At 42.4% G+C, this 26,615-nt stretch overlaps 1 protein-coding gene across 4 annotated transcripts; it reads right to left on the bottom strand.

The window, feature by feature from the left end:
• Window positions 1-1,095: 1,095 nt before the first annotated feature.
• On the bottom strand, window positions 1,096-11,818 carry NUDT2 (nudix hydrolase 2). 4 transcript variants are annotated; one of them, XM_068974585.1, is made up of 3 exons: window positions 11,733-11,818; window positions 3,730-3,863; window positions 1,096-1,616 (listed from the first exon to the last, which is right to left on the bottom strand). In XM_068974585.1, exons 2-3 carry the CDS (start codon window positions 3,854-3,856, stop codon window positions 1,300-1,302), a joined length of 444 nt encoding a protein of 147 aa, XP_068830686.1. In that variant the 5' UTR covers window positions 3,857-3,863; window positions 11,733-11,818; the 3' UTR covers window positions 1,096-1,299. The 4 variants fall into 4 exon arrangements, with proteins under 4 accessions (XP_068830686.1, XP_068830685.1, XP_068830687.1 ...); XM_068974584.1 differs by lacking the exon at window positions 11,733-11,818 and adding an exon at window positions 9,617-9,713; XM_068974586.1 differs by lacking the exon at window positions 11,733-11,818 and adding an exon at window positions 9,623-9,650.
• Between the last annotated feature and the right edge of the window lie 14,797 nt (window positions 11,819-26,615).

Here is a 26,615-nt window from a genome sequence, read left to right as displayed (position 1 = left end):
TTGTCTGGGGGTGCCTGTTCTTGACCCTGGTAATCCAGGTTGACCTTTGCCAATGCCCCTTCCCAGCCAATCTTCCGCACTTCATTGGGCAACAACCCTCAAATGAAATCCACATGAACCTAGCTGCTAACAGCTCCTGGAAGGGCTGTAGGATCTAACACCTTCCCTGTGTTCTGTGAGCCCTAGTAGCAAGGGAAAAGAGGGCCAGGGCCTAACTCTTGCGCCTCTGGATCTTCCAACAGAATTGTGGAGAAAGGGAGTAGGTAGGAAGAGAGGAATGGCAATGAGCAAGGCCTGCTAAAGGTGAAGGCCACAGTAGGCGAGGACGGCACAGGGGAGTGACAGGGCTGCAAGTGGCCCAGCAGAGGCCCCAGGCTCATGCCTGCTCCTCGCCAGTGACCTCAGTCACACTGACACCACGCTGACTGTGGGAGTCAGGACTGGGCCGGGAGGCTGGAGTGTGTGTGTCATTGACCTGGTGGCCCAGGGCTCCCTGACCCTCCTGTCCCTGTTGTGACTGGGGATCTGTTCCAATGTTCTCTGGGTCTCTATTTTAGGAAATACTTACTGAGCACCTGCAACATGTGTCCCTGGTGCCAGGAAAAGATACATTAGTGAGTACAATCGTACTCCATTATCTGTGGAGAACTGGGGGACCCACTATGGATACCAAACTCCGCGGATGTTCAAGTCCCAGTGTGGGTCCTTGGCATCTGTGGATATGGCGGGTAGACCCAATTCCTACGCTCCAGTCCCACTCACTTGTATGTCCATTCTGATAAAAGCCACAACATCTCAGGCATGTCAGTGGGGTGGGTAAGAGTGCTTGGAGGTTCAGGGACAGAAGAGCTACCCTGGTCATGTTGGGTCTCCCTGATTCTGACTCCCTCCCTCAGCTTCTCTGGGGCACAGTGGTTGGACCCAAGGTTCCCTCCGGCTAAGGTTGGAGCTCTGATCCACTCTAGTTTTCTCCACCACCCCTCCACGCCCAGGGCAAGAGTCCCATGAAATAAATACAGCAGGTTAGAGGGAGAGAGAAGCTGCTTGAAGTTTATTCATAAAGTATAAGGAGGCACTCACTGGACTTTGGCTTTTTTTTTTAACTCCTCCTTTCCCTCCTTTTGCACCTAGCAGAGATTCTTGCTTGCTCTCCTCTGAGAGTCCTCAGCTGATTTTACTAGCCTCTCTGCTCTCTGCTATAATGAGCCAAAGACCAAGGAAGTGAAATGAAGTGAAGGCAGTTCATCTCAGAAGGCCGTGAAGGATCCTACTGAGGCAAAAGGCCCGACTCTGGTCAGTTCAGGTCGCTGTGGAGCAGAGAAACTGGTGTCCTTCTTGGAGTGCTGCCTTCATCTCCTCAAACTGAGCCAACTGGCAGGCATCCTCCAGCTCCAGCCAGCGGTAGGCCTGGTGCTCGTGGGAGAGGCGGACCTCCACATCACAGTCCTTTACCTCCGCCAGCCAGTAGATGACGATTTTAGGCTTCTCTCTAGCCACGTAACTGAGCTCCCTTCTGAAGCCCTCAATGATGGTCAGCTGGCCTGCTTCTATGCCTGCTTCCTCCTGGGTCTCCCGAAGGGCTGTTTCCAAGTCACTTTCTCCTGGTTCCACATGGCCTGGTGAGAAAAAAAGAAGAGGAAGCGAATATAATCGTCAACAAAGCTAGATTTTCCAGGTCAGATGATTTAAAGCTGGGGTCTCTGGTGACTTTTCTAGGTGTTGCTAGGCTTTGGCAATATCCTAAACTGGCAGGGAAAAGGGTACAGGGCAGGTAGGGTCTGGCTCTGTGGTGTCTGGGCAAGCCCCTTCCCGACCCCATCTTCGCTACAGAGAGTGAAACAAACCATATATTTGGCAAGTCTGGTCTAGAATGCTGCTCCTCGATGTGGAAATCAGCCTCCCCCAGACCTCTGCTCTATTTTTCTCTGGAGCTCTCTTCATCCCATGTTCTCAGGGAGACCCTTCCCTGGGAGACCTTAACGTGACTTTCCCAAGGAAGGGTGGTCCTTTCTTGCCAGGTGGGAGCTGGCTGAAGAGGGAGTTCTTCGCTTATAGCCCACAGTGAGGATTTAATATCATCTACAGTTGGTGCCTGAAGTCCCAGGGCCAATGGTCAGGCTCTAAACCCTATACCAAGGCATCGGCAGCTGTTTCCAAGTAGCTATCAAGGCTCTTCCAAATTGTTTTCATCTTTCTGAGTAAGGCCAGATTCTAGTTTCATAGGGAAAATCCTGATGGGAACTTAGACTAAGGACAAGCCGAGAGCCAGTTCTAAGAAAATTTGTTGGCAAGGCCCAAACTCAAGCAGACAACTGCCAAGAAACTGTTGTAAGAGAACTTGAAGCTCTGCAGACTGGAAGCAGCCCTCGGCTTTGCCTCAGGGCCCTCCCTGTAAATTCTCAGCTTGCCCAGGGGGGGCAAGAAGGCCTGGGAGGGGTCTGGCAGCCTCGATCAACACATGGTTTCAACAAGTTGTTGGGGGCCTCCTGGTTCGGGAGCTCATGGGAAGCAGGAATTCTTAGCTGTTCTCTTCTTAGCTCAAAGACAGGGCTACATCCTAGTCTCCTCCTTCCCAGGGGTCCCCAGAGCAGCGCTCCAGTCAGGTGCTGCTGCATAGCTCCCACAGAAAGCAACCAGGAGTCTGGACTTAAAATTCCATTTCTGTCCCTGGCTGTTGGGGGATTTTATCTGGAAGCACCTCATATAGCCGTGGACACAAAGCCAGACAGGTACTGCATCGCGGGAGGCAGGTGGGAGGGATGCTGGTGGGCAGAGAGGTGACACTGATTCGGGATGCCTGACCTTCCCTCAGAACTGTGTGCGAACCTCTGAGCACACCCCACCCAACAGCATCTATTTAGCATTCTGCCCATCAGTGCTAAGATGTAACTTCTCCCTCGCCTAAGGCAGGGAAATTCAGAGATATCCTTTGAAATCTTTCATCGAGAGGCACCATGCAGTGTGACTCAGGTGATCAGGAGGCAAGTGTGAATATTCCTATTCATAGTATTGGTGACATCTCTTTTTTTTTTTCCACTTTGTTTCTCCTCAGTGGAACTCAAATGTGCCAATTGTTTTTCCTGTTCCCACTTCCTTGTTCTCCAACCCTAAGATGTTAGTCGCTCAGTCACATCTGACTCTTTATGACCCCATGGACTATAGCCTGCCAGGTTTCTCTGTCTATGGAATTCTCCAGGCAAGAATACTAGAGTGGGTAGTCATTTCCTTCCTCAGGGGATTTTCCCAACCCAGGGTTCGAACCCAGGTCTCTCAAACTGCAGGCAGATTCTTTACCATCTGAGCTATCACGGAAGCCCTCCTCCAACCCTGGAGGAGCCTTGTTCACCTCTCCCCCACCCCACTTTCCCTTAAAGTCTGTGCTCCCTTCTGTCTGGGGGCTGTTCACTTTTAACCTATAGCCCGGTAATGACCTGGCCCCAGGGTCCCCAGCTGCCAGCCCAGTGCCTCTTCTTCCCCACCATTCACTGGAGAGGCTGACGCTCTGGTGACCAATACAAGAAAACCTGGTATTCAGTCACAGAGTTCTATTTCGGTTCTTCTCTGGCCTGACCTTGTAGACCTTGTATGCAGAAAGGGCCAAGAGTTTCTGCCCACACACCCACCTCCTGCTACACAATCACTGGGAAGCAAGTGTTGTAGGGTGCCTGGCAGCATGGATTTCTGAACAGCGCTTGGCATTTCCCCACAGCCCACCCCCTGGCCTCTCACCTTTGGGAGGAGTCCAGTGATGAATGCCATCTGATGCCTGTAGCAGGAGAAACTCAATGGCAGTGTTGTCCACCTTGGGGATGAGGCGTCTTCGGAAGATGATCAAGCCACATGCTCTCAGGGCCATGGTCTACCTGAAGGCGTAACAAAAGATGTGCCAAATTACACAAAACAGGAAGATCCATACTGAGGAGGCCAGAGGGGGGCAGCACTCTGGCGCCGGGGAGTCACACAGACCAGCTAACAGTGACCTCGTCACCTACATGCTGAGGACCAATGCGGGGAAGCCAGGAGTCAGACAGGCCTTTGTGTCTAACTGCAGGCCCTGGCTTCTAGCTGGTAGTGTGGGTCTGTCCCAACTCTTCCGGGTCTCCCTGCTGGAGCAGGGCCCCTGTGTGTATGTAGAGATGGGAGATCCTCAGGTGCAAACTCACCAGAACTGGAGAGATGCTGCGAATGGGAGAGATGCAGTACAATGTCATCATCAAATCCACAATCCCATTTCCCTCAGCCTCCAGCTTGAGACTCTGGAGCAAAGAGACCCCGAAGTATGGTTTCTTTGTATTTTTTAACTTCTATCGTTTATTTATTTTGGGGTATAGTTGATTTACAATGTTGGTTAGTTTCTGCTGTACAGCAGAATGAATCATTATACATATACCCACTCCATTTTAGATTCTTTCCCATATAGGCCATCACAGAGTATTGATTAGCATTCTCTGGGAAACAATGTGGTTTCTGATGGCTTAGAAGGGTCACTTAGGAATGGTGGTTTAGTGTTCTAAACATTTATTTGTTACTGATTTTTTTCAGTCTTTTATGTTTTGGAATGTGATACATTCACATGGTCCAAAATTCAAAATATAAAGGAGCACCCATGGTAGAAAGTCTCCTTTCCATCCCATCAGAGGCAAACCAGCAGAGTGGTCAAGAGTATGAACCTGGAGCCTGGGTTCAAGTTCGGGCTCTGCCACTCATTCACCATGTGATGAGCTCCTAAGGCTCAGTTTCCTCAGCTGTAAGACAGGATAATGATAGCTCTGCTATAAAGGGTTGCTGTGAAGATTACATGACTTAACTTTGTCAAATGGTTTAGAACAGTGCCTGCTGATTAATAAGCACTCAGTAGACTTCAGTATGCACAGAAAAATGTCTGGAAGAGGATACACATCATTAATACTGTTTTCTTGAGGATGAGATTATGGGGAAACTTTCATTTTCTGCTCCATATATATCTGTATTATTTGGAAATTTACAGAGAACATTAACTTTATAATCAGCCATACAATAACAACAGACTTTTTTAGTCTTCTTTCCACTGCAGGAAAAAATGTCAACAACAAAAGACAGGAGGGACTTCCCTGGTGGTCCAGCCTTTAAGACTCTGAGATTCCACTGCAGGGGGTGTGGAACTAAGATCCTGCATGCCATGTGTGCAGCCAAAAACACACACACACCAAAAAACAAAAAACATGGAAGATCTTTTCAGTAAGGCTCTGCTAAAGAAAAACTTGTGGCATTTGTTCATGCAGCAAATATTTATGGAGCACCTACTATGTACCAAGTACTGTGCCTGGCCTTTGCCCTCGCATGAATATAGAATATAGTTTATAGTCTAGTAGGAGAGGAAGACTTTAAACAAATAGTTAAGCAAATTTAAAAACATTTGTCAATAAGGTCTGTGTTCCAAAGGGAAAATGTATGATTGGAAACTTGACCTTGCCTAAGAGATCAAGGTATGCTTCTTACACTTGATCCTAGCCAAAAGGCCGAGAAGCAATAAGGAATGCTTCCTGAAAGAAACGTATTTGAGCAGAGAAGTAAAGGATGCATAAAAGGTAAACTGACAAAGGGAAGGAGGAAAGTGTGTTCCAGGTGGAGGGAACGACATGGACAAAGGTTCCCAGGTGAGAGGGCAGAACTGAAAGAAAACCAGGGGTCTAAAGTGCAGTTGAGGTCTGAGAGACTGGCCCAGGCAGGGAAAGGCCTGAGCTGCAGGGCCTCATCTGCAGGATTCCAGGGCCAGAGAAGAAGCTGGTGCCCCTGGGTGGCACAACTGATGCTGAGAGGAGTGGTTGGAATAGGAGTTGATGATCTCCATGGCCCCCTTGATGCTGCTCAATCAAGATGAGCTTCCCTGGCAGTCCAGTGGTTAAGAATCTGCCTTCCAATGCAGGGTTCAATCCCTGGCTGGGGAACTAAGATCCCATGTGCTGTGGGGCAACCAAGTCCATGTGCCATGACCACCAGGTCTGAGCTCTATGGAGTCTGTGCCCCTTAACAAGAGAACCCCTGCACCACAATGAAGACCCAGTGCAGCCAAAATAAATAAGAATTAAAATGTGTTTTTTAAAAAACGAGGTAGAGACAAATGTGCTGCTTGTAAAAAGATTTTCAGACACACTAAGTGGAAAAAGAGTGGCTCATAACAGTATGTAAAGTGTGGATCCTTCTGAGTTTAAAATTCATACATAAACCGGTATCAGGGCTTTTATTAAATGTGGTATTCTGTTCCCTGGTCTCCCAGGGAACAAATACATGCTGAAGACTTTATTCTGGAAACCAGAAAGAACCCTGTCACCAAAGAACTAGTGAAGAAAGATTTCAAATTACTGGCTACAGGTTTAGGTAAGAATAGGTACCTGATCCCAGGCCTTCCTATCGTGATGATCAGAAAGCATCAGCAAGTTACAGGTGTAGGGTACCTTGCCCCTGGTTCGAGTAGAGTCCCATGAGATGGATGTTGGGACAAGCTTAGGCATCCAAGGCTAGAGGGCACAGTGCCCTGCCTAGGACAGGAAGCCCCTGGGCATTCTTTCACACCACTGCTGTCACCAACACTGCATGAGGAAACAAAGATGCCTCCATGGGGGCCAAGGGAGACAAGCCTGCGGTGGCCATGTGGCACCACTGGGGAGAGGGCAGCAGGCCAGTACTGCCCTATGGGGAGGAGGCTTAGATTAGTGATAAGGGTGCACCCTAGCAAAACTGCATCTCAGTAGATACCTGTATTCAGCAGTGACCACAGCTAACAGCCAGACCAGAAGAGCTAGGATCAAGAGCCAGGATCAGACAGATGTTCACTTTCTACCTGTGCTCTATACCCAGAGAGGACAGAAAGGCAGAATTCCTGCTCACCCTCCAATCATGGCTTGAGCCAGCTGAACTCTACAATATCTCCTTCCTTCCCCATCCATGCAACCATCTCCTTATCCTTTCAGCAACAACTCAGATGTCACCTCTTCTGTCACCTTCTGGCTTCTAATCCCTCCATCTTCTTGGCCTTTTAATCTACTACTGTCATGTTTGATAAGAGAAACAGAATACTATAAGAATTCAGGGTAGGGAATAGACCTTGTCGAATCAGGAAGTTGATGGAGAAACCCATGTACCTCTGTCACCTCCGCATCTGGTGTTAGGCCTGAAATCTCTGTAAGCTGGTGATGCCAGCAGTTGGAAAGGAAAGCTGACTGTGAAGTGGAAGACAACAAGGAAAACTGGAACCTGTGAGAACAAATCGACTTCTGTCCACTGTCTCCAAGCTCATTGACTTGGATGACTTGCAGGAGAAGCTGGTGCCTTTGCCACAGAGCTGAGTGTACACCCAACCCAGGACTCAAACAGCTGAAGGAGGCGATGCAGCAGGAGTTGGGGAGCTGCGGGCTTGGGTGCTGTCCTGCACCCTAAAGTGAGCCAGCAGACCAGAGTGTCCAGAGGTATGTCCTGCAATCATGCCCAGGATCCTGCTCTGTCCTTCACAGTGGACTGGCTGCTACTTCACTTCAGCCTTCCAAATCTTGCACAAAATTCTCCTGAGGTCAGCCCTAACCTGGAACTATCCAGGTAGGGACCCCTGGGAAACTCAGTTCCAGCTTAGCTACAAAGCCATCACAAGCATGCACACCTAGTATGGTAAATCTCTGTACCTCTGGCAGGTAAGAGCCAGACTGTGAGCTATCTCCTGGGACCCAGCACAGCAGCTCTCAACAGATGTTCATTGACTCAGCAGAACTGTCTCCCCACCTCCCACTCAAACAAACGCTCAGGTTATATTCTGGGACTTTGGGAAATAGCCCAGTGTTTTCCTGAAGAGTGCCATTTACATAAAAGTCAATGGAGCTATTGTTGGAGGTTTTCTGTTTTTCTGGAGACCATGGAGCTGAAACTGTCCTGGGGTTTTAAAGTATCCAGATTTCTTTCTTCCTCTCTCTCTCTCACAGATACACATATATACACTCACTCCAGCACACAAACTCTGAGTGGATTCAAACCTCAGGGGGTTAAAGAACACACCATCTAATATGCAAATATGCCTGCAGCCAGATTGCGGAGGTGAGAACTCCAGGCTGACAGCAGGCAATTCACACTTCAGCAAAGTGGCAAAGTGCCTTAGGTGGTTTAAAAAAACCTGAACAAACCCCCCTCAATGTCATCAGAAGGTTCCAGAAGCTAAGGAAAAGTGCTCTTGGCTTTCTCTGTAGATACAATTCCCTCACCGCCTAGGAGGTTGAGGACTTAGGTGCCAAAAAATAATTCACAGATAAATGTCTATACTGATGTGTTGTGGTCCAATATTTTCATCAAATTAATCAGAGTGCTATTGCAAGCACAGCTCAACCACAGGAGCCGTCACAAATGTACCTTTAGAAAGAGCTCTCCAAATCCTCCTGCAACCTGTTCCTCCTAGTCTAAAATCCCTCTAGCAGAAACGCTATTTCATCCCACCATGTTATCAATTAAGAATCTACCCCATGCAAGGTTTTTTATCTTTTATAATGCTCAAGACAACTCTTCACAATAAGCATTGTTACCTCCAGTTTAAGATAAGGAAATTCAGGTTCAAAATGTTTAAAATACTTGCCCAAACACATAACTGGTCTGTGAATGCTGAGATTTGAATCTAAGTAAAAGTGAAAAGTGAAAGTATTAGTCATTCAGTGGTATCTGACTCTTTGTAACCTCATGGACTGTAGCCCTCCACGCTCCTCTGTCCACAGAATTCTCCAGGCAAGAATACTGGAGTGGGTACCCATTCCCTTCTCCAGGGGATCTTCCCAACTCAGGGATCTAACTTGCGTCTCTTGCATTGCAGGCAGAATCTTGACCATCAGAGATACCAGGGAAACCAAGTCTAACTCCAAAGTTTGTATTTTTTCCATTATACAACTTTGCTTACCACGAAAGAGCAGGGCTTAGGGCACAAGTGGCCCTGAGAGAGGATACGAAAATGATTTATTAAATCGCTTCCAGTCCCCAAATTCCCACACTTTGATCTACATTCATATGGAGGATTTTAAAAATGTCTAACTGGAATCCTATTCATAGACGTTTTAGTTGGAAGCTGACATAGATGAAGATCCTGTTGCCCAAAGACAACCCTGGAGGGGTATAGTCTGATGCCCCAAAACTTTGTCTCTCTGATAAAGGTTTCTATGCCTCTGCTTTTTTCCTTTTCTGGGAAGCTGGAGCCTATAACCACACGTTCAAAACCATACCCAGTGTAGCCTGAGGGTTCTCAAGCACCAAGTACTGGGGACATGCTTGATGCCAGCCTTGGACAAGCACACAAGTAACTAACTTGGGGCACTAGTGTCCAGGAAATTTGCCCAGGCCACTCCACTATGAGGAGGAAGGTCAGCTCTGCCTACCTACAAGCAGCTAGCTATGTGACTGCTCAGCTTCTCTTCACATCCCACATCATAACGGTCTCTTCTCCAATTCTCCTAGTCCCTTCTTCCCTTTCGAAGAAGTGAACAGAAATAAGGCTCCCATCCTTGAATAAAACAACATCAACAAAAAGATAAAACTATAAAAGAAAGAAAAGAAAAAGCCCCCAACTACCATAAACTGGTGAGTTGAGACAAAGAAAATGTTCCCTCAGCCTCACCTTTACCTGGACATCTGCCACTGTTTCAGAGACTAAGCTGCTGAGTCATCTTGCTATCTTTGCTGTTTGGCCGAGGGAGGAAATGGGAGATTTCACCTGTAATGACATGAATACTGGCTTCAAGGATGAAGTCAAAGTCAGACAAGGTTGGGACAAAAGTCATTTCTGGTGAAGAACTGTTAAGTGGCCTATTAGTGCCATCTGCTGTACAATTCTGGAAAGCAAACATGAGGAATTCTAATACTAGAGCCTGAAAGGATTTATTCTCTCATCTAATGTCTCTTGAGTGTGTTCCATTCGACAAGCAGTGTGACAGGACTGAAGAATAGATAGGAAGCTGAATACTAGTGAAAGTGGAAGATATTTAAACAGACAAGTCACTAGATGTGTTTTGTGCATCACAAAGGTATGTGTGAGATGTAAAGACAGCAAAGAAGGAATGATTATCTTTAGGTCAAGGGGTACTCCATAAGGGTTTTAAAGGATGACTAGGAGTTTGCTTGCTTGCTAAGTCACTTCAGTCGTGTCTGACTCTTTGTGACCCCATGGGCTATAGCTCTCCTGGCTCCTCTGTCCATGAGATTCTCCAGGCAAGAATACTGGAGTGGATTGTTATTTCCTCCTCCAGGGGATCTTCCCAGTCCAGGGATTGAACCCCCTTCTCTTATGTCTCCTGCATTGGCAGGAGGGTTCTTTACCACCAGCATCACCTGGGAGGCTTCCCTGGTGGCTCAGACGGTAAAGACTGCCTGTATTCCAAGTATTTTCATCTTTTCTCAATCAAAAACAGAACGCACAACACAGAAAAGCATGGCTGGCTTTGCAGTGAGAAAGACTTAGCTCCCTAATTCAACAGCATGTTATTTTGAGCAACACACTTCTCTAGGGCTCATTTTCCAAATAAGGAAATACCAACCTACTATTAACAGTTGTTGTAGAGTTTAAAATAAATAATGTATACGTAGAGTCTGACATATCAGAAGTACTAGATATATGTCATACTTAACCCCTGTATAAAATGTCATCAGAAAGCTTCTCTGTTATGTTTTAATGGCATGCTCTTAGCTTTCATTAAGTTGAATTAAAAAATGGCTTTTCATATTTTCTACAAAACTGTCAGCGAACACACTGTTCATCACACCATGTACATACATCCCTCACAGACCCACAAGATGTTTTAATATAGCTACTAGGAAGAAATTTCGCTCTTTTGAAGAATGGATTGTTTCCTTAATTATTATTTAACTGACAAGTTTTGAACTAAATTGGCCACTCAATTACAGTACATCTACTGGTTCCATTGGCTAATATATTTTCTTATTTCTAGTATGAAGATAATAGCTACCACTTTTGGAAGAGTTACTACTTGTCAGGCATTTTGCCAAGTGCTTTACCTTCATTATTTCACTTAATTTTCACAACAACCCCATGAGGCATTACTCCCCGTTTTCAGAAGAGGAAAAAGAAAATTACAGCTCAGAGATGAGTCTGGGTAGGGACTCAAAAGCAGATCTGCCCATCCTGGACTCTACACCAGCTACATTTGGCTACTTGATTGCATTCAACTTATTTAATGTCATTCATATATTTCCCCCCTTAACAGATATAATAGATACATAAGGTCCAAACTAGGCCACAAGAAAAAAAATAAGTTTTTTAGGTAGTAGGGCTCTCCTGTGACTTTCTTTACTTCTGTTGTATCTGTCACGATAGTATCCATTCAATAAAGGAAGCAATTAGTAAATATAAAACCTCTCGTGGAAAGTAGGCAGGGTTTAAATAGTAATAACAAAGTTAAAACTGAGGCCCAAGGAAGGGAAGGTATGGCGCTCAGATCGCTGGGCCCCACACCCAGTACTCTGGGTTTCCGACGACCTTCCCGATCACCACTCGTCTCGGGACAAACAAGGCTCGCGGGGCCCCCAGAGGGTCCCTCCCTTCTCTCTGCAGCGGCTGGAGTCTGGCCTGCTCGCGCCCCACAGCCAGCTGGAGAAGGGCAAGTCCACTCCTGACCCTACAGCTACCGGAGGTTAGTCAGCTGCAGACTCTCATTGCTCCGAGACTCAGTTTCTCCACGCAGAACTAAACCCAGTAATCCCTCTGTAAGGCTACTCACCCCAAGTAGAAGAAGGCAAAAGGCGGACCTTGGGCAAGACTGGCAGTCCGTCGACCAATCCCAAGAGCTGGGTTGAGCTTTGGAAGACCAACAGCTCCGGGCGGAAGGATCCTGAACCCGCCTCAAAGGTGCGTTTCTCTCACTTAGAACATCGCGAGATTTTCATTTCAGTGGAACGATTGGTTGAACGACGGAAATTGAGAGTTACGCCCACTGTTTAATCGGGTTTCTGATTGGCCTTCTAGAAGAGAAGGCGGTTCACGTCCACGAGTTCCCTCGATGCTCATTGGTGGACTGTGTGGGACTGCCGGAGCGCGGGCGTCGGCGCGGGCGTTCGAACCGGCGCTTGGCGGCGTTGCCATGGGGATGAGGCCTGGCCGCAGGCTCCAGCTTGTGAGCAGAGAGGGCTCCGGTCGCCCTCTTTGGGGCTCTCTCCTCTCAGCGTTATCTTCAGTCTTCAGACAAGGTTGACCGAGGAGGAATTTGGAAGCCTCCTAGGTGAGAAATGGCGGAAGAGAATCAAGGCGGGTTGGCCTGGTCGAGAGCCTTAGTGCCTGCCCTCGCCGGAGAGGGTGAGCAGGGCGCCCGCCGAGCGCGTGAAGAGGCGAGCAGTTGTAAAGGAAACCGGGAGTTGACCTCTCCCTGTCGGCCATTCACCCACTTGCCTACCCTTCTTCCCCACTTCTCCTGTGAAACCTTTTCTGAGTCTCGGGGTCTTGCTTTTGAACTCATAGCCCTGACTGGAAACTCTCTCAGAGCGCTTCTGTTCTGCTTTGGGTTATTTGTGTACTTCCGTGAACCCCGTTCTTCTCCCTTCTCCCATGTAATTCTGAAGTCTCTGAGGCAAGGCAAGCATCTTACATATTTCACACATAGTAGATTTTTCAGGAAATATTTGTTGAGTTGAATTTAGATTCCACAAATAGATTGGATTTCTCTCTATGCCCTGCCCCGTTTTTCCTCCCATACAGAGATTGTTTTTTAGTTTTTATAGAACTAGGAGGAGGGTATTCTAATCTCTTAATGCACAAAGACCTGGAAGTTCACGGTTAATCTTTCCACTCTGTGAAATGGAGAACGTTTTGGTTGCTTACTGGAACTCTTCCTACCTCGTGGCTTTTAGTCTTGGTCTCCCAGTGTTTTTTATTGAACTTTGTGTTAGTGTTGCTTAAAACAAACCATTCTGTTGTTGCTGTATGCCAAGAGACATAATGTCAGTTTCTTAGTGACCCACAGCTATTGTCACATTTTCAGTGTGGTTTGGAAAACGTTTTATTTAAATCCTTTTCTCTTTTGTATTTGTATTCTGCTTTTAGTCTCCTTCAGCACATGTAACAGCTGCTCTGGTAGCCTTTCCATTTATCAGGTGTCCCTGATAGAATTGCATTACCAAGACTGTTGTTTCGTTTTTAACTCATAAGACTATATGTTGCCATTATGCTTTGCTGATTCTTATATAAAAATCATAGCTCAATGCTGACTTTAATAAAAAGATTGAAAAAAGTTAGGTATAGCAGCTCTGTTCTTAACTACTTTCCTATGACAGTTTGAATAAAACCCTATAGCTAAGCCACAGACCTGTGACATGTAATGGAAACCCGACTGGGGATTCAGGGTTTGGTCTTGGTTCTAACTCACTCGCTATGGCTGGCTTTGCAGGTCATTTAGCTCTTTTAGATTTCTCTTTCCATCTGGAAAATCAAAAGGTTAAATTAGATTAGAAGTCCTGTGGCTCTATTATCAATTTGGTCAAGCAGTTGTTGCCAGGTAGATATCACGCACTCAGCCTTCCAAAGACCATACAGCTGGAGGTAATAGCTACCATTATTGAGCATTTACCATGAGAAAAGCACTGTATCAAGGCCTTTATATAAATATTACATTTTTCTTAGCATAGTACAGTAATGTACTACCCACATACCACTTCGTTTAAAACTTTTGGTTTCTGTTGTAAATGAAAATCTTTTAACTATTCATAGTATGGCCTTGGGGCAAACTAGGGTATGGTTCTCTCATCTTCCCATTGAGGAGAAACAGCAGTTTCTTTCTCTGGGCTCCAGTTTTGTTGTTTGTAAAGTGAGTTGAAATATTCTTCTCAGATCTGTTTAGTTTAATTGATAAATTAATCCAGTTTCCTGCACTGGTTCAGCAAGCCTATTCATAATTTGTTCAGAGTAGGTCATCAACAGATATTGTTAAATGAGTGATGGATTTCTACTTGTACTTTGTTGTAATCATTATATACTTCCCAAGATGATGTCTCAAGGACTTTGATGTTCATCATCCTATTAAACAAGAAGACTTTTCCATAAGCATAAACTAATAGGTACCATTCATACTGGAAAAATTCATTTTTCCACCAGTATGTCTTTTTTCCTGTGTAGGGAAAAACCACATGTGTCAGGGTTCCCCCTCCCTGCCAAAACAATTTTCCATGACACCAGCTGGGTGTTCTGCAATTTACCTCAATCCAGCACTGTTTACCTGGAGGTAGTGTCAGATCCTAGAGGTTAAGGGATCCAAGACTGCTCCCATATCACTTGAGATACCAGTTACAAGTAGTAAGTCCTCAGATACCCACAACTTCTGTCAGATTTGACTACGAATTGGAGGTTCCCAAGCCCCCTCCTCAGGTTCAATTAATTTGCTGCAGTAGCTCCCAGAACTCAGAGAAACGCTGATGTTGACCAGTATATTAAAGGATATGATAAAGGATTCAGATAACAGTCAGATGAAGAGGTAGACAGGGGAGGTTTCAAGTGCAGGAGCTTCTGTGCCTGTGGATTTGGGATGTGCCACCCTCTCAGTATGGATGAATACGCCCACCCAAAAGCTCTCTGAACCCTGCACTTTTGGGATTTTCACAGAGGCTTTATCATACAGACATGATCAGTTATTAACTCCATTGCCAGCCCTTCTCCCATCTCTGGAGACTAGGAGCCTCCAGAGTGGCTGAAAATTCTAAGCTTCTCTTTGTGGTTTAGTCTTTCCATCCAGGAGCTGACCCAGAGTTGCCACTAAGAGATACTCCTAGTGCTGTTATCACTTGGGAAATTACAAGGGTTTTAGGAGCTCTGTACCAGGATCTCAAGGCAGAGACCAATGTATATCTTCTATTCTTAGTCTTTGTTTTTTTTGAGTGCTTATGTTATTTGATTGCTTATTTAGCACTTTATTACATTATCCCAGTTAATCCTCACAAAAGCAAAAATCTCTTCCAAGTCACTATCATTTTTTGCCTGTTTAACAGTAGGTGACTAGATGAAAGGTTTTTTATTACTGTAACCATAGCTTTGTCCATAGCAATTCGTTTGTGTGATAGGAACTTCTTTCATTTTCTTGCTCAGAAGCAGTGAGTCAAGGCACTGCCAACTCTGCTATAGTTTTCCTAAGTAATCAAACTATGCCTGATATAAAAGTTTCTACTACCTGTGACTACAAATGGTATCAAATGCTTTTTTATAGTTTTAAAAATAGTGTAAGGATATTTATGCATTGAATAATTATTTTATTCCCAGGACTCTTTAGGTTCTAGGATAAAAAGATTAATAAGACACATTCCTTGACCACAAGATGATATTCTAGTGAAGAAAATAGACATACTCATAGATAATTATAACAGAATGTAGCTTCAATAATAGAAATATGCAAAAAGTATGATATGAACATAGAAGGGAAATCCAACCGCATCTGGGGAAACCAGAAAAAACTCATTTGTGTTTTAATCAGTGGGTAAGAGAAAGTTAAAGTGAGGTTTGATGAGAGTCAGAGGAGGCCATTTAAGAGTACAGTGTGTATAAATGCAGAGATAACAGTCTAAGAAGTTGACTGAACTAAGGAGGGAGGTGGGGAGAGGAATGAGCTAGACTGTAGAGCTTTGTTGTTGTGTCTGACTCTTCGCGGTCCTCTGGACTGCCGCACACCAGGCTTCCCTGTCTTGTACTATTAGTTGTTCAAACTCATGTCCATTGAGTCAGTGATGCCATCCCACCATTTCATCTTCTGTTGCCCCCTTCTCCTTCTGCCCTCAATCTTTCCCAGCATGAGAAGCTTTGTAGGACATGCTAAGGAACTTGGATTTTGGCCTTTAGATAGGATGCCACTGAAAGGTTTTAAATAAGGGAGCAGCATGGTCATAACTGCGCTTTCAAAATAATGATCTGGTTCTCTAGTGCAGTCAGTGGCTTGGAGGGGGCAAAACTGGAGGTGAGGACAGCAGTTAAGAGGCATGTGATGATCTAGGTGAACCACCATCTGAGGCTGAACCATTTCTATGGTAGTAGGAATGAGGATATCTAAGGGGAGATGTGACAGATACTTGGGAGATTAAATTGACTGGACCTGTTGATTAGGTTTGGGATTAAAGGGGAAGGAGTCTAAAGATGCTTCCCTGTTTAGCTCTGAGTGTCTAGATAGGTGGTATTTTGTCACTTACCTCACCCCAGCCCCCACTTCTCCAAGGCACAGAGAAATGGAGGAACAGATTTTGTGGGGAGTTAATGAGTTTAGTTATTGACAGATAGTTTGGATGTTCACTCTTGAGGACATTTTGATGGTGATACCTGCATATTTTTGCTGCAGGTTGGAGGAAAAGATACTATAAGATGGTTAGTTTTATTGTGAGGTGAGATAAAGGTACACTGAGATTTTGAAGTAGCTGGTGAATAATATTGCACGATATCCAGGCCAAAACGACTAGTAGAGATTTCACAAGCAATGGGGAGTAGTAGTGTCTATTATAGTCTTTTAAGTTACCTGCTTATGTTGAGATTTGATTGGTTAGAACTAGTGGTATAGAATTGTGAGCCAACATACAGATATCTGATCGCTGTCAAAACAAATTCATATAGCTGTTTTTAATAAATTTATGGATTGGTTTCATTTATATAAAGCGAGGTGATGATAATTGCCATCTCTCACAAAAAGTCTTGGAAGATTAATCAGGTAGCATAATTAATTCAGTTCAGTTCAATTGCTCAGTTGTGTCCGACTCTTTTGAGACCCCATGGACTACAGCACGCCAGGCCTCCCTGTCCATCACCAACTCCTGGAGTTTACTCAGACTTACGTCCATTGAGTCAGTGATGCCATCCAGCCATCTCATCCTCTGTCATCCTCTGTTGTCCCCTTCTCCTCCCGCCTTAGTCTTTCCCAGCATCAGATCCCAGTGAATGGAATTGTTTTAGTTGTTCTTTGTTTTCTCAGCAGCATTCCTTTAGAAATAATTTCTAGTGCCATTGTGGTAACAGTTCCCAAGAGAGTATAACCCTGAGTAAAAGAATCTCTTATCATCTTAGTAATTTATAAAAACTATAATAGTTATTTTTTCTATAAAAATATCGTTATAGAAAACCATAACTATATATTATATAAAGTTATGTAACGATACAAATATAGCTATATTGTAATAGCTATTAACCATGTGAGATGTATTTTATGATAAGTATTTTATAACTGCAAAATGGCAACAAATCTGAAAGTGACCAGCATCTACAATTGGATTGTACATGTGCACTGTTGCTTCAGTGGTGTCCGACTCTGTGCAACCCCGTGTGTAGCCTGCCAGGCTTCTCTGTCCATGGGATTCTCCAGGCTTGAATACTGGAGTGGGTTGCCATGCCCTCCTCCAGGCATCTTCCCAACCCAAAGATCAGATCCATGTCTCTTACATCTCCTGCATTGGCAGGTAAGCTTTTTACCACTAGCACCACCATAATTGGATTAGACCAAGATTTAAAAAATAAAACACTGAGTTTAAACCCAATATTGGTTACCACCTGTTGCAGGGATTTCTTTCAAAATTAAACCTCTGTATTTAGAGAGAGCAATACTTGCACTGTTTTAAAATAACTGAGCCCAGCAGTTTTGTTATGCTTATTTTTAGGTGATTGCTTCCATGCTTTGCACCAAACTTAGAAATTTTAAAAGTGTCATAGTGGGGCTCTTGAATGAAATTGCAGTAATTGCAAAGCATTAGCTACTTAACCATAAACCTTGAAACTTTTTTTTTCAGTTGCAAAAATAATCTTTCACAAGGTACTTTTGGGTATAACTCATATGATTTGTATCCCAAAATTCACATCTAGCCTTAAGAATTACATTAGGAATCATATTCTTATCCCTTTGCAGCTGTTGTTTTAAGCAGGTGTCTAGTATCCCTTTCTTAAGACCAATGGTCTATAGATAGAACAATATCTGGAGCTTGAAATAACTTAATTCCCTTGTTGGAGGAATTATCCACCTTTTAACCTCCCACTGGCAACATTGAATTCTTGTGTTCTTAATTAGGGATCTTATGCCTATTGTAGGGTATACAGACGTCTTAATGCAGTTTCATTGAGAATATTGGATTTGTATTGTATGCAGTTACTAACACTACTGTGTGACTTTGTGACTTTTAAAGTGGTCATTATTACCTAGGGCCAGGTGGATTGGTGGTTTAGTACTACACATACTAAAAAGGTATATACTAAAAGGCTTTGGAACATTAAATGGGTGAGTTGTATGGTATATGAATTATATCTCAATACAGTTGTTATATAGATATGTATTTTTTAAGTGGCTATCGTCACAATTTAGGGGAACTCAGATAAAGAAATACTTCTTGGCAGTCAGAAGCTATTTTAGTCCTTGAATAATATTTCACATCACCTCTGTATTAATGAGAGCATATAGTATGTTCTAATGCCTGCTGACCTGCCTATGTAGTCCCTTACTTTCAGAAACAGTATATTCATTTAAAACATATATAACTCAGTAACTAGAAAGTGGAAAACAGTAAGGTGTTCGAAAAGACCACTGAGGTTTAGCCTATCAAAGCTGTGTAACCTTAGGCAAGTCACTTAATCATTCAGTGCCTCAGATACCACATAAAATGAAGGTGTTGAAGCAGATCCTAGTTCTCAAACTCTGATGTACACAGGGCTAACCAATTAATGGAAATGAATAAAGTTGGTAGGTATAAAGGAATGGGGAGCAGGGGGACTGTGGTGTATAGGGTAGTATATGTCCTTCTAAAGAGTACAGCCATAACTTAATTTTAATTGTTCCTGCTTTTTAAATATTGAAATTTTAAAAAGTTTTAAACATTCAAGCCAGACTACAAGGTGTGAGGAAATCCTTCATGGGCCTAGTATTATAGACTTTGTTGTTGTTTAGTCTCCCAGTCATGTCCAACTCTTTGCAACCCCATTGTCTCCAGCATGCCAGGCCTCCATGTCCTCCAGTCATCTCCCAAAGTTTGCCCAAGTTCACGTCCATTGCATCAGTGATGCCATCCAGCCATCTCATCCTCTGATGCCTTAGATCAGCTATAGACAGGATGGTCTCTGTTGAAGGGGAAAGCTGTAGGATTCTTTTTTCCCCCTTTATCTTAATGTAAATATTATGTGATACATTCCAAAGGGTATTATGAAGCATATATATGTAAGTTACAAAGCATAATACAAAATGAATAAATACCTAAGACCTAGTGGATAATATCCTGTATTCTCTTCCTGTTCACCATTTTCTTGCTCTTCCATCAGAAATAACCTTTATCCTACATTTTCTATTTTGATACCTAAATAATGCAGTGGATTTGCTTGCTTTTGAAGCCTTAGGAAAAGGGACATTGTTTTCTGGGATTTGTTTTTTTGCTCATGATGTTTCTGAGATTTGATAAGTTGTTCAGTATAGTTTGTTCTCTTACCACTGCTGTATAATGTTCCATTGTTTGAATATACCCAAGTTTGTTTATCCTCCTGCCAGTGGGCATTCAGGTTATGTTGTTTTTGGCTTTTGTGAACAGTGCTGCTCTCAACATTTTCTGTGTGTGCCTCATGAAGCTCCCGTGCAGAGGTTTTTCTAAGGAATATACCTAAGAGTTGAGTTGCTTGGTTGTAGGCTATATAAACACTCAAAACGCCACACTGTTTTTCAGTGTTCTTTACCCCCATAATCCTTTGTTCTGAATGTTCTCCATAACTCTCCCTTCTTTAATTTGTTTTCTCTTCTGCCACATCTTTTTCCCCTTAGTGAAGATAACCTGCCTCACTGCCCCTTATTTTCTCTTTCTGGAAAGCTTTATGTTCTCTGCCATATCATTAAAAATGTTTCCTCTAACATAATCGAATCATATTTAGAAGTAAATATTACTCTTTTACAGTTACATTATAAATAACTTCCTAAAAGTGTCCTTAAAAGGCTTTTCCATGTGGAATATTTATTTTAAAATTTAATGGTCTTTTAAAGAGCTTTGTAAGTTTTATTTGTCAGGTTTGATCTAGGATTAATTATATTTAAGTTCTATTTACTGTGTGTGTGTTTTTAATTACCTCACAAATGATCTGGTTATTTGTAGCATTTGTGAAATTTTAGTTGTTTCCGGGATTGCTCAGCATAAATAATTTGAAATTTTGTTGTTGAATGGAGTGAATTTTTTAAAACTTGAGAATATGAGTTATTTCTGAATTAACTTTGAATATTTTTCTTTTAAAAAGCCTGTGACACACAAATGTTAGCAACTTTTGTTTTTTCTACCATAAAAGTTACCCAAAACCACATTTTACTTTCCTCTTCATTGTATTCTTTAAAACAAAAATAAATACCCCTTTAAAGAATTATTTAGTTAAACATTATAAAAATAATAGATTTATTTGATATGTGAAATACATGGACAATTGAGTCAGATTTTCTTTCTGTTTTAAACAGGGTGATTTATTTAAAATAAGTGAGGGTAGAGTTCCTAATATTCTTAATAAAATGAAACTGGCTTTAGTTTATGCATTATTAGGTTTATATTGAATTACTTCTTAAAAACTATGGCCATAAACGCCCACCTGGAACATGTTCGGAATGCTCTTCTAATTTATTCAACAAAGCTCTTGAGATTTCATTCTGTGCTACAAGAGTCTAAAAAATAATTCAGCCTGTACCTTCTTAACAGCTCTTAACCACAGCCTAAATTTCCACAGAAACTTTCAATACATTTTCTTGATTTCTTCCGTGATTAATTTTGTTTTTGTTAATTACAGAAGTAAATGTTTTATTATATCTCAAAAAAGTTATTAAAGTTTAATGATGTTCTGGGGGGGTGTATTGACCCATTTTTTCCTTTTTCTCTTTGATAATTTAAGTATTTGAAATGTAACATGAATTTGAGAAACTGAAAATAGCTTGGCTGCTTTAGAACTTGGGCGATTTTCCCCGTTTTTCTGATTGACCAGGAATATATAGACCTTAGATTTGGGTTGTCTACTTTTATAGTGAGCAATAACCTATTGGAAATATTGAATAGTCTTAAGGGACTTCTGTGATGATCCAATGGCTAAGACTCTGGGCTCCCAATGCAGGGGCCCTGGGTTTGATCCCTGGTCAGGGAACTAGATCCCACACGGTACAGTGAAGATCCCATGTGCTGCAACTAAGACCTGGTGCAGCCAAATAAATAAATACTTTTTTAAAAAAAGAAAATTGAGATTTTGAATTGACGTTTATACAGTCAAGCAGCAGTAGATTGTGATATTTTCTTCAAATTTGTTTCACTATTCATTTTTCTGTTAAATTAGACTGATATAAGAAAATTTTTCCTTATTAGCAGATGTCATTTAGGTCAGTGAAAAAAGAGCTATGAAAAATAGTATAATCATTTTAACTTTTTCCCAAAGACCTAGGAAGAGAAAAATCCCCCAAATTTCAGTCTTTGTATATTAAATAGATTTAAACTAACAATGACACTATACGATTTTATTTTATGAAAAATTGCAGAAAATACACTCGCCATAGTGACAGAAAGCAAATCAAGGATTAGCTGGGACCATGGGTGGAGGAGAGTATTGACTCCTAAGGGTGCTGGGAAATCTTTTGATGGGACTGTCTTGGTTGTATTGGTGTTTTGATTGATATAGTGGTTGCACAAGTATGTATTTGTCAGAACTTATGAAACTGTTCTAAAATTGGTCTGGTTTGTTATACATAAATTATACCTTAGTATTTTGGTATGTAGCATCATCTAATATCTCTATATAATATATAGTAACTAAGTGTTTGGACTTTCCTGCTGGTGCAGTGGTAAAGAATCCCCCTGTCAGTGAAGGAGAGGAAAGTATTTGTACAGTTGTTATCGATGAAATAATAAGTTAGTAGAAGCCTACACATAGTACTGCTATTAATTAGTGTATTTTGCAAGTATAATTCCTCTACTTCCATATCTCTAATCTCTTACCTTTTGAATCTCTTACCTATTCAACTTTTTATAAATCAAATAATAGAAACCACCTTTTAATAGTTCTAAAAATCTTTAATATGATGTATCTGTTTCTAATAAGTCAACACTTCTTACATACCAGGCACAGTGACCCAGTGCTGAGTAAGAGCATGGCTCCATTTTTATGGAGTACTTTAAAATTTTCAAGTTAGTTTTACATAAATATTTTATCACATCCTTTGAGAGGGGGAAATGAAACTCAGAGAAACTAAGTGATTTTGCCCAAGGTTACACACCTAAATGACTGAGAGTTATCTGATTCCAACTTCAGTTTCAGGCAGTTTAGGTGGGTAGAGTTACATAGTTTAGATAGATGAATGAAAAGTTTGAGGGGACATGTTAAATAGTTGGATCTTATCCACATCCTGGAATGTGAATCAGCTTCCTTAATTGTGTATAAAGTTGCATGAATTCCCCTTCCAGTTTATTTTCTCTGCCACCAGGATAAGAAAATTTGAATTTCTGCCAATTGGATTTCTTCCAAGACTCTCTTTCTGATTGTTACCCCAACAGCTGAGACCTAGCATTCTCTGGGTCACAAAGGAGCACTGTGCATACTTGTGGCATTGAACGTGAGTGGGCCCTCATGTAAAAATCTGCCCATCTGGCCTCCATTGGGTTTTACTGATTTGCAGGACATTTTCCTGGTGGTGGCAGCTGTGACAGATACCATGCTGCAGCACAGATCTGCAGGAGGCAGCCATTCTGCTGAGCAGGGTACATAGTGGGCGTCTTAGGGGAGCTGGCGGGGAGCTGTCTTTGCAGCTGCTTTTGATGGAGGCCGCATGGAATAGTGCAAAGAACATGGGACTAGCCACGAGAAGACCTAAGTTTGAATCTGAGAACTGTTCCTTGAGAGCTGTGTTAAAACTTGGGCAATTCACTGATTTATTCTAGTCTTTTTCCTCCCGAGTAAAATGAGGGTGTGACATGTGCATTATGGATGAATCTCATAATCATTATGCTAAATAAAAGAACCCAGATACAAAAGAGAATAGATTGTATACTTCCATTTACATAACGTTTCAGAAAAGCAAACATATGTAATGACAGAAACATCATACAGATAATTCAGTCGCTCAGTCATGTCTGACTCTACAACCCCATGGACTCAGCACGCCAGGCTTTCCTGTCTATCACCAACTCCTGGAGCTTGCTCAAACTCATGTCCATCGAGTCGGTGATGCCATCCAGCCATCTCATTATCTGGCATCCCCTTCTCCTGCTTCAGTCTTTCCCAACATCAAGGTCTTTTCCAAGGAGTCAGATCAGTCGTTGGCTAGGGCCAAGGGCAGAGGGTAGGATGGAGTGCACAGAAATGTGACGAATCTTCTGAAGGTGATGGAAATATTCTGTATTTTAATTGTGGTGATGGTTTTACAGGTGTTTACGACTGTCAGAACTCATGGAATTGTACCCTGTCGTGCACTCACACCCAAAAGGAGATTTTGAAGCTGTTTCAGAGCTTAATAAGAAAGAATTGAGGGAAATTCCCTGGCAGTCCATGGTTAGGACGCCACACTTCCACTGCAGGGGACATAGATTCTATCCCTGATAGGGAACTAGGATCCTTGTGCCTTGTGGTTCACCAAAAAAAAAAAAGAGAGAAAGAATTGAAATAGATTTGGATTATTTACCATGGGTACAGGAAGAGAGAAAAGCAAACCAGTGAAGTTATAGCTAATGTAACAGGAAAGCTCAAACACTAAGCAAAATCAATAGTCATCCACCTTGACTTCTAACTCATCTTTTATCAGTTTGCTATTTTTATCTGAATCTTTATAAACTAGTAATAGTAGGGGATGTTTAAAACAGACAGATTTCTTAAAATACTTAATTTACTAAAAATTTTTATCTATATTCCATTGTCTGGTCCTTCCACTTCTTAGTGATTATTATATCCTGTCACTTTTATATTGAGGAACTACACTGACATCCTCATTGTCACAGTGCAACAAAAGTGTCGGTGGTACATTTTTAACTTCAGTATGTAAGAAGGGCTGCAAGAAATAAAAAGGAAATGACTTGCCCTTCCCAGCCCCCAAATTCTCATCTTGTTTTCTATTAATGATTGTAAATGCCTCAACATCCTTCTTAATAAAGCTTTCCAGAAGCCACAACTAATTTTTGGAGCTGACACTGAAGTCAGAAATTGACCTAGAGAGAATATTTAGTAACTCAGATATACAGCAGTTCAGTTCAGTTCAGTCACTCAGTCGTGTCCGACTCTTTGCAACCCCATGAACCACAGCACGCCAGGCCTCCCTGTCCATCACCAACTCCTGGAGTTTACCCAAACTCATGTCCATTGAGTCAGGGATGCCGTCCAACCATCTCATCCTCTGTCGTCCCCTTCTCCTCCTGCCCTCTATCTTTCCCAGCATCAGGGTCTTTTCCAATGAGTCAGTTCTTTGTATCAGGTGGCCAAAGTATTGGAGTTTCAGCTTCAACATCAGTCCTTCCAATGAACACCCAGGACTGATGATCTTTAGAGTGGACTGGTTGACCTCCTTGCAGTCCAAGGGATTCTCAAGAGCGTTCTCCAACACCACAGCTCAAAAGCATCAATTCTTCTGTGCTCAGCTTTCTTTGGATGTCCAGCTCTCACACCCATACATGACTATTGGAAAAACTATAACCTTGACAAGACAGACCTTTGTTGACAAAGTAATGTCTCTGCTTTTTAATATGCTTTCTAGGTTGGTCATAACTTTCCTTCCAAGGAGTAAGCGTCTTTTAATTTCATGGCTGCAATCACCATCTGCAGTGATTTTGGAGCCCTCCAAAATAAAGTCTGACACTGTTTTCACTGTTTCCCCATCTATTTCCCATGAAGTGATGGGACCGTATGCCATGATCTTCATTTTCTGAATGTTGAGCTTTAAGCCAACTTTTTCCACTCTCTTCTTTCACTTTCATCAAGAGGCTCTTTATTTCTTCTTCGCTTTCTGCCATAAGGGTGATGTCATCTGTATATCTGAGGTTATTGATATTTCTCCTGGCAATCTTGATTCCAGCTTGTGCTCTTCCAGCCCAGTGTTTCTCAAGATGTACTCTGCATATAAGTTAAATAAGCAGGGTGACAATATACAGCCTTGATGTACTCCTTTTCCTATTTGGAACCAGTCTGTTGTTCCATGTCCAGTTCTAACTGTCGCTTCCTGACCTGCGTACAGATTTCTCAAGAGGCAGGTCAGGTGGTCTGGTATTCCCATTTCTTGAAGAATTTTCCACAGTTTATTGTGGTCCACACAGTCAAAGGCTTTGGCCTAGTCAATAAAGCAGAAATAGATGTTTTCCTGGAACTCTCTTGCTTTTTTGATGATCCAGCGCATGTTGGCAATATGATGTTTGGTTCCTCTGCCTTTTCTAAAACCAGCTTGAACATCTGGAAGTTCACGATTCACATATTGCTGAAGCCTGGCTTAGAGAATTTTGAGCATTACTTTACTACCGTGTGATATGAGTGCAGTTGTGCAGTAGTTTGAGCATTCTTTGGCATTGCCTTTCTTTGGGATCGGAATAAAAACTGACCTTTTCTAGTCCTGTGGCCACTGCTGATTTTTCCAAATTTGCTGGCATATTGAGTGCAGCATTTTCACAGCATCATCTTTTAGGATTTGAAATAACTCAACTGGGAATTCCACCACCTCCACTAGCTTTGTTTGTAGAGATGCTTCCTAAGGCTCATTTGACTTCCCATTCCAGGATGTCTGGCTCTAGGTAAGTGATAGGCAGTAAGTAGTGTCTATTCTAGATTAGCTACTTGTGGCTGTATAGAATTCTTCCTATCTGCAAAAGGAAGATAAAAGCCAGTGTGGTTGTGCTCATTCTTTTCCCTCTTTTGCTAATGCCCAGGCCCTCTCTGCTTAAGACAGGCATACATAACCTTTAGCTGGATGTGGGACAAAGGGCAGTTACTTCCAAAACAGAAATACATATTTCTTGAAAAAAAGCTGATTTTAGATTTCGGCTCTCAAGACTAAGAAAATTGATTGAAACACTTGAAATATATAAAAAGTTAATAGTGAATTTGATCCCCCCCACCTCCCAAAAAAAGAAAAGCAAAACTCCAGAACTCCTCATTGGATACCATCCAAAATAACTAGCCACTACTTAACTCTGAAAATTAGAAATTAAAAAGAAAGAATACTCATGCCTGCCTTCATGTGCTAACTCTATTTTGGATAATCAAATAGCCCTAGTTGTTGACAGAAAGTTTTTCTTTATAGGAAAATTCCAAAAAGAGTGATACATTTAGAAAACCACCATTTTGCAATCCCAGTGAGATGATTGAGGCAGATAACAGTCATCAGTTGACGAAACCATTGGATTAATTGGTTGATGAGATTGCAGTGAAGGAAATCAGTCTGCAATTTGCAGACATTGAATGTATTCTGGTGTGATATACTATGAAGCACATGGTAACACCTATGAAATATTTTTGCCCAAATTGTGGAACTTGATTCAAATATAGAGTTGCCAGCTTAAGCCAGCATAAAATAGGACTGTACGGAACAAGGTATAAAGAAGGTTGAGAAGTGCTTACAAACGAGACTCTCAACCAGGGCTAAACATTCTTGCAAACGAGATGTTCTGCCCAGTGTAGGAAACTAAGTTTAAAAAAGGTTAAAAAG

This window comes from Capricornis sumatraensis, chromosome 6, assembly GCF_032405125.1.
Source record: "Capricornis sumatraensis isolate serow.1 chromosome 6, serow.2, whole genome shotgun sequence".
NCBI lineage: Eukaryota > Metazoa > Chordata > Mammalia > Artiodactyla > Bovidae > Capricornis > Capricornis sumatraensis.
This window is presented reverse-complemented; position numbering and strand designations above follow the sequence as displayed.